The 9,325-nt window shown below is 40.4% G+C and overlaps 1 protein-coding gene across 2 annotated transcripts in view; it reads right to left on the minus strand.

Moving 5' to 3' along the window:
• The window catches only part of LOC139464430 (neuronal acetylcholine receptor subunit alpha-10-like), a 110,137-nt gene extending 101,981 nt beyond the window's left edge, over nt 1-8,156 (minus strand). For both annotated transcript variants that reach the window (XM_071245964.1, XM_071245963.1), the window contains exon 1: nt 6,990-8,156. In XM_071245964.1, coding sequence (XP_071102065.1) covers nt 6,990-7,038 — 49 coding nt within the window. In that variant the 5' untranslated portion in view covers nt 7,039-8,156. The remainder of the gene's footprint in view (nt 1-6,989) is intronic.
• Nucleotides 8,157-9,325: the final 1,169 nt, after the last annotated feature.

Here is a 9,325-nt window from a genome sequence, read left to right on the forward strand (position 1 = left end):
ATACTAATACAGCAGTTCCTAGAGGCAACGGAACATGTTGATCTAGCATCAGCGAAACCCAACATACATATCTAGCAGCACCTCAGGGTAGGGTTGCATACATTACTAGCAGTGTCCCGGAGTAACGGAGATACTACTACCTCTTAAAAAATCTAATCTAATGTATCTAGCTAATGTGTCATATTGTCGTCCCATGCTAAAAACACCACGTATGGAATTAAGGCATTGAAAAACATTGAACATATAAAACAAATATGAAATAATAGTTTTTCAAGCCATTAAACATTTTTTGGGTGGTATCATAAGACATATTTGAACGAATAACCGCATAAAGAACAATATAATGTTTATTTCATATTATCCTTACATACTTGTTGAAAAATATAATTCTACGATATTCTCCAACATTAAAAAAGGGAAAAGAAAATATAATTAGACATCAGATATCAAGCTTACATACTTGTTGAAAAATATAATTCTACAATATTCTCCAACATTAAAAAAGGAAGAAAAGTTGATTGAAAAGCGATTTGGATTGAATTCAAATTCGGACATGATTTGGGGAAGACTAACTGAATCTAAAGTTTCTAGAATGGAATATGGACACTAAATCACTGATGCCTTGAACGCTTGAACTCGGCCATTAACTCGAAATATGGCACAAGAACATTTAACTCTAAGGTCCTACAAGAATCACTAATGACACCACTGTCTAGCATCAGCACTCTGCTATCTGGAACAACGGATAACTCGAGGATGTTCGATGGTTACCGAGGCTTCAGTCCAACGTGTTTTTGAAAACTGCAAATTGTGAGTGGTGGATGCTTCCGGTAGGGCAGGACACGCTTACCCTTTTGTCGTCACTGCTAGTCTGTCATCCATTCATACATTTGTCACCACTATTTCACGTTTTACGCCCAATGGAATCTGTTTCGTCCGATAATCGAGACTTGTATTTCAATTCTCTTGCGTTGACGTTATATACAGTAAACTACGGTTATAACGAACTCAAAGGGACCACTAATTTTAATTCGTTATAACCGTAGTTCGTTATCAGCAAATGCACGGAATATACACAGCAAATGGACAGGACCAAAAAAATAGTTCGTTATATCCGTCAGTTCTTTTTAAGCGTGTTCGTTATAAACGTAGTTTACTGTATTTACGATATCATATGACATCATTGTATGCATATCATCGATGGTTTTGATATCCCACGTCACATGTGAAAGATGGACGCGGATTCTCATAAAAAATGACGTTAATGCGTCATATTATTATCATCATCTCTCTGGAAAGACTGCCACTCTATACTTTGTCATTAGGAGGTTATTTGTGAAATGTAAGACTTGCACAAGATTTTCGAAGAAGGGAGAAAAAGTGAAAAACTTTTTTTTCGGTATGATTTATGCATAAAACAACGTAATATGACGTTTCAGCGTTGTTCATGTAGGAACTGTGATTGCATAGCTACGATGACTTAAATTATTCACTCTAACTAGGTGAAGAGTTTCTATGTTTGTGCATTACACTAACTTATTTATTACACATCTTCATTGATTAGTAACGATCTCATATAAGGTCGCACATTATTTAGATTGTCACAGCCGATAACAGTGATACAGACCTAGGGTGTTGACGAACAGGACCAGAGTGTTGAGGAATAGCATGTGCATGTGGCATTATTCCCCTGCATTAAAATGACAAAAAAGAAAAAAGTTAATTGAAAGAGGATTTTAATTGAATTCCGATGTTGGCATGCGATCGGCAGATAAGCTGAATCTGTAACTAAGTGACTGATCCCTTGTTTGCTCGAACCCCTTTGAGGGACCGACCATGTGATATTATAGGGGAGGGGCTTGGCTGGTTGGGGGGAGGGAGAGATTTCTGTTTGAGGCTGAATATTTTTCATCCAGCGCTTCAGGACTTACAAATGTTTTCCTCTGAAAGGAGACAAATAATATGTTTACTCGAAACACATTCTTTTTTTAAAGTGAGTGAGTATGATTTTACGCCGCTTTTAGCAATATTCTAGCAAATATCACGGCGGGGGGGGCAACAGAAATGGGCTTCACACATTGTACCCATGTCGGGAATCGAACCCGGGTCTTCGGCGTGACGAGCGAACGCTTAAACCACTAGGCTACCCGACCGCCCCTCTTTTTTTAAAACATCCAGCATGTCCAATGAACGTTTTGTTTTTTGGGGTGAAATTTGACGAATAATTATTTTACCAGGGTTTCTTTAACAAAACAAACACTATCATACGCCTCTGTGGTCTAGTAGTAGAGCGTCCGCCCGGAGAGCGAATGGTCCGGGCTTCGATCCCCGGCCGCGTCAAACCAAAAGACGTTAAAAGATGGTACTTGTTGTTACCCTGTCTGGCGCTCGGCATTAAGGGGTTAAAGCAAGGTCTGGTCGGCTCGGAGTCAGTATACTGTGTCTGTGTGGGGTATTCATGTTAAACTGCGGCATGGTATCTCTGTGAGCTAGCACTATAAATCGGCATCAGTCCGGACTAGTACAAGCAGCCACACACACACGTGCATGCACGTCGCTATTTTAGTGCAATAATCTTGGACGCGACGTTAAACCCCATTTCACCTCACCTTCTCTTATTTCGCATCTGAGATTATTATGTTGCAAGACACATATCCATTGGAATAATATACAAGTATATCTTACCTTAAGAAAACATTTACCAGTCAATGTCACGAGCAATACATAATACCGGGCCTCATGTGGAAATGAGTAGGTGAGTGAGTTTGGTTTAACGCCGCTTTTAACAGTATTCCAGTTATATCGCGGCGTGTCAGCTTAATATGGGAGGAAAGCCCGAAGTGATGCAGGTCTCAGACGTTTACCACTTCGGTGAAACCCACGAGCATGGGTATGGTGCTGACAAACCTAGAAACATAATCGGGGCGAATCGGGATTCGAACCCACAATCATAGGTTTCTGGCATGCCAAAGGGACGCAACTCTGCACAGCGAATCGCGGCGCCTTAGACGACTGGGCCACCCGTGCCCCTCCTCTTGTAAGGAAATGGTTACACCTAATGGAAATTAACAGCAAAGGTTAAGATGACTTTTACTCTCAGATGTGAAATATGAGCTATTCTAATCTCAATGATTTCCTGCAATATCTCATTTGAAACCTAAATATAGATCTATGCTTAAGTTAATTAGTGTTTCTATAAGCACACATGAAGAATACGATGAATTTAAGGACACACAAAATATACAGAGAGGAATATTATACTAGAATTCGAGTTGCTACATCAATATTCGGAAGGAAATGTCATCGTGGAGTCTTGGCAAGTAACAGTGACACATGTCAACATGTCATCTCTCACAACTGGAGTGTCTCGAGTCCAAACCCAGCGCATGAGAAGCAAACAAACGCTGGTTGTCCGTCATTTTTCAGATAACTGTCATATATATTTTTTCATTGTCATACATCTGATCCTCGTCATCGTCAAGGAGTCCCGGTGCTGTCATATTTTGGTCACAAGTTAATTACATGTTCTGTGGGATCTCATGAGCCTTCACGGGCTGAAAGGTAAGGACAAGAACACTATATGTTTTCCAAATGGTCACGGGTACTGAGTTGTGCTGACACAGAGGGAGCAATTAAAGTTGTTTTTTCTTTAACGCCACACTCGGCAATATTCCAGGTAAGTGATGGCGGTCTGTAAATAATCTAGTCTGGACCAGACAGTCCAGTGAGTGTGAGCATCATTTCATACAAGTGGTAACGATGACATGGATGACCCAAGTCAGCGAGCCTGACCTCCCGACCCCGTTAGTCGCCTCTAACGAGAAGCATAGTCGCCTCTAACGACAAGCACGGGTTGCTGAAGACCCCGGATCTTCACGCGTGGAAGGTAGTCAAAAACGTATCACTATAACCATGGGCCAGTTAAACACATGTCATAAGAAAACCGTGCTTCTGTATTTCAAGGACGCCCCCTCGGTCTAGTGGTATAGCGTCCGCCCGGAGAGCGGAAGGTACGGGGCTCGATACCCGGCCGCGTCATGCCAAAAGATGGTACTTGTTGTTACCCTGTCTGGCGCTCGACATTAAGGTGCTAAGCAAGGACTGGTCGGCTCTTAGTCAGTATACTGTGTCTGAGTGGGGTATTCACTGTGCTAGCACTATAAATCGGCATCAGTACGGACTAGTATAAGCAGCCACACACACACGCGCATGCAGGTCGCTATGTAAGTGCAATAATCTTGGACGCGACGTTGAACCCCATTTCACCTCACCCCACCTTCTGTAATTCAGGTCACTTGCTAAAAAAGGTTTCGACTGAAAATTAATACAGAATATCTATAAACAAATGGCTATTTCATATTGAGCTATATAGTCGACTGAAAATTTATACAGAATATCGATTAACAAATAGCTTTATTATATGAAGCTATAAAGTAAGCGGCATGTAATCTTTTTCAAGGTGTATATACAGGTACATGCGACATTCCTTATGCTTTACTTCCAACTCCTACCTGAAATAAAACCCTGAAAGAAAACCACTTCTTTGTTCCAGAAAATACTGGTCTTATAATTTGCCTTAGGTTTTACAACTGAAAAGATATAAACTGGATGTCCTACAAATGTTGGTAAAACATTTTTGCTTTCAGAGAAACAAACTGTATGTCGTTAAGTAGTGTTACCTGCAAAGACATTATTTGTCTGGGCCCTGTTCCAAAAAGCGATCTTAACGTTAAGATGATCGTAAGTCCCATACTTTAACATAGGCTTACGACAGTCGTAGCGCTAAGATCGCTTTGTGGAACGGGTCCCTGGTTCGAATATCCGGCCGTGGGCGATCAGGATGTACACACCTTGTAACTATCTGGGGGTTTCGAAACAAGACCCTGTTCCACAAAACATCTGAGACAATCGTAAATGTATGTATGCGAGTTGCTCAGCTCTACGATCGCTATGAACTCCCAGGGTCCCATTTCCACAGGGCGATCATAGCACTACCACTATCGTAAGTCAATGCTGGAGTATGAGAGTTACGATCGCTTCGGTGCTAAGGGGAGGGGCTGGGGCCCAGGTGTTTATCTGTCACCACTTCATCGCCGTTCTTAAGTGAGTGAGTGAGTGAGTGAGTGAGTTAAAACTTAACGTCGCATCGGCATTATTTCAGCCATATAGCGACGAGACCAAGTTAATATATTCACAATTGAGTCATTCATGCAAAGTTATATTTAAAAACAATTTATGGAACATATTTGAGCATACTATATTTAAAAACAATTTATGAAACATATTTGAGCATAACAATATGATGTATACAGTTTTAAAACATGGGCTACAGGCCACCAGCAACCAAAGCTAGGCCACCTGGCTGGGGATCATGAGGACTTACAGTACTTCGGCTTCCTGCATGATACCCGAGCAGGATTTACGTCATCACTTTAGCTGCTGGTGGTTGCGCACAATACTAGCCAATATTAAAAAACACTCAGCAATGAGCTGGCTTCAAAACACTGGTTGATGATGGTTGCATCGACTATAATAGGATTACGTGTCACACAGGGGAGCAATAATTTTACAATACTTTCACCTCATGGGCAGAGCCTTTAATAATGTCAGTTGATAATCGCATCACATCAAATTTTAAAAACTAGCATTTAATTATTCAAATGATATTTAAAATTTATTATACAGACCCATTTCTTTCAAGTAGCTGATAGTGAGATGCCCGCTGACTCGGGCGCCATTCTTAAGAGTATACTTCATGTATTCCTCAAATAGACATACTGAAAAAACCACTAACAGGAACTAGATTGCGTGATCTACCTGGTTGACTGAGTATGGTTTTACGCCGCTTTGACAGTATTCCAGCAATACCACAGACACCAAAGATTGGCACCCATGTGGGGAATCGAATCCATGTATTTGGCATGACAGGCAAACGCTTTAACCACTTGGCTACCTGTCGCCCCTAAGGAATATGACTGTCGTATTAAAAGTCCAATACAACAATACAACTTTATGTTACATCACAAGTAGTGTACCTAGCCACCCAGTGATCGTCAATTTCCAATACACCTGATAAGGTGAGCTACATCTGAAATCATTCGCAGATATTGCGTTAGTCAGTGTTACAGCTGTATGAATACATTAGGGTTTTTTTCATGGCAGGTAAAACTTGCAACAAAAGAGGAAAAGACAAATCTATCAACAATATCCGACTTTTATAAGGAAACCAGGTGGTCACGATAAACAGTTATCAAACGCACCCACACAAACTAATATGAAACATTAAAATGACAAAAACACCCCCGAAGATTTTTTAAAATATCAATATGCATGTTTCTCATTATCATGAGCACACCTGTGCTTCGAACAAAACGGGCGTTTATAAAGTGCGGAACCAGCAATTTTGAAAGTGAGGGGTCCGAATATCATGATCCTCTCTCTGACCACCCCCCCCCAGCCCCCCCCCCCCCCCCCCGACAGATCTGTCTATGCATAATTTCAAGTATGTAATGAATGCTGCTACTTCAACGCCTTGTTCTAACGCTACACGTGCGTTTCGTGACTATATGTATGTAGCGGCCAATAACTACTTAGCCATGTGGGAGCGGTAATTAATCATAAGCCTACTTGGCTAGATATTTCCCGTGATATATATTGATACACCGCATAGAGGCTCACTCACTCCACTGATACCAAATCCGCACAAACACGTTTAAATACATGCTACCCTTTGCTTTCGCTTTTAAATGATTAAAACTAGTTGGAAGAAAACGTAAAATGACAAATGAGATCATTTCATTAACGTTGATTTGAAATCAATTGATGTGAATAAATCTAAAATGATCCCCCATCCAGTAGTGACCAGTGATCAAACTGGCATTGACGTTCATCAATACAACAGCGACAACTGATTTCCGTACGAATGGCCATTTTACAGTTTGTCTTCAAGAAACCATTAACACACAAAGGTAGTAATTAACTGTTCTTACCTGAGCAGCAGACGGCTAAAATCTTCCACCAAACCGACCAGTAGTCCATGATGTATGGCTGCGCAGTGCACACAAGGACATCATCAATTACATCACGCAGTGAACAGACGGCTGAGCAGACGACAAGGAATATTGGAAAATGTCCAGATTTCAATCACAGGTAAAACAAACAACCAGAGTAAAATAAGGGATATTAATCCTATTAGGGAAAGATCAAGGATCCAAAATATATTCACTGAAAAATACTTCCAGGCGTCTTCTGAGAATTAGTTTCACTGATCCTTATTTACGAAACGAGGACTGCTATTTGCTATCGCTTCCAGCATATATCAGACAGTGTGATATTTAGAATTGATAATGGTCAACACACGTGTATCATCCGAGGATGCAAATATTTTCCTCAAACAATTATTTGTCCGGCACATTCTCTACTTTTGATGATCCGCATTGTCTCCGTGTTCTTTAGAATCCTCACTATGTAGGTAATGTTGAGGTCGCCGACAGCAGTCCAGAAAACTTCACTGGAACAATCTGGACACACCAGATCTCGTCTTGATTGTGTTTCGGGGTTTATCAAACTTCACAAACATTTGCCAGTCCTATAAGTAGGCTGTATTTCCCACTTTAGAAACAAATCAGATTGTCAAATAGTTTCCTATGTGTCGAGTGTGTAGACACGGTGCATCACAACACTGTAGAAGAGGGAATCAATAGCTCGTCAAACCAAGAGGCATTCTCCAATGATCCGATCGTCAAAAGCCATCACAGGCAAATCAAAAGTAACGCTCGTCGAAACTTCACGACTCCTGAAACGCACAAACTCTGTCTGAGGGTACTTTCCTCGCGACTGTTGATACACAACTCCCCTCAAACGGCGATCTCGGATGAACAAGTCCAAACCCATTGAGAAGTTACTTTTAACGAACCGTAGCGAAGCATCCTTTATTGAGCCAGCTTCATATACAAGCCTAGAGATTATCAGCCTCGCCCTGTTGACGTTGTGTTTCAATCGGCCTCTGGCGCAGGGATCATGTTAGGGTCGAGATCTCTCCTTCTGCATTACTTCAATCGCATCTGCCTGATCCCTTTGACCATATGGTGGAGCAGTTGTTAGTCACGCAGTACCGCGTAGGAATACAATGGTACATCGCCGCACACTTTACATCTTCCACGCCCTCCTGCAAACATAGTTGTGTCAATAAATGAACTAACAGGCGTGTTTCACTAACACGTATACATACGTTGCGAGTTGTGTCGATCGATGTATTGGTTATTCGTCCCAATTTAGGTCGAATATTAAAATGGTTATGGTATTTGTGTTGAGGCATAAGGTATTTGTGTCTCTTTCATTTCATCATTGTTTTTTAACTGCAACGTTCACCTGGAAGAATTTGGTGAAAGGTCTATAAGTGAAAGACATGCTTTTACGTGAGCTGAGCTTCTGTAGTTGTTATTGTAACCATGTCATATGCATTTGACAATTTGACAGGTGCGTTATTAAATCACGGGATAATCAAGTGAACATAATCAATATACACGATATGCAAGTTCCGCGTGTGAATAATTTTGCTCGCTGTACTTCTAAATAAAACACGTTTCCAAATGTGGAGATTTATTGATTTAAACATTAACGCTTTGGTTTGTTTGAACAACACACATTGGCATTATTGAATAATAATTATTCATTTTGACTGCAGATGTGAATACGCATTGGAAACTGGTGTGTCTTTTTTAATGTCATCGTGTTGGACTATACAGAACAGTATTTCCAAACAGGATGTTATGGTTTGGGTATGCATATGTTTATGTATGTTAGGTATTTATGTAGATATCTATATGTGGCAGTGCACAGCACGATCTGAATTTAATGTGTCCTGTATGTGCCGGCAAATACTAGTGGATTAAATGTGAGGCACCCTGCTGGGGATGAAAGTATGTGGGGCCAGACTTTATGTTACGAGTATCATGCCCAAACAGTCAGGTCTGAAGGTTGAAACAGTTTAAAAAACAAATTAAAATACATATTTATACTCTCGCGTTTCGTCTTAATTCGTTGCTTTTCACATACATTTTCAACAGGTTTTAATTATAGTATTTTATATAATTTGTTTATTTTGATATCAACATTTCTTTCCTTTGACATTTCTGGTCGACGGAACAAAAAAGCCCAATATTTTTCATTTTATATTTTTTCATGTTTCAATTATTTTGAGTCGGCGGAACGTAAACCAAGTTTAAAAAAAAGAGATTCACCACTTGTTGATGTTCCCCTCCAGAACAATATGATTGTTGTTTGCTTCATAAAATATGTTTTATATCCCCAAATAGCTAATGCG

This window comes from Haliotis cracherodii, unplaced genomic scaffold (genome assembly GCF_022045235.1).
Source record: "Haliotis cracherodii isolate W230 unplaced genomic scaffold, xgHalCrac1.p SCAF_17, whole genome shotgun sequence".
Lineage (NCBI taxonomy): Eukaryota > Metazoa > Mollusca > Gastropoda > Lepetellida > Haliotidae > Haliotis > Haliotis cracherodii.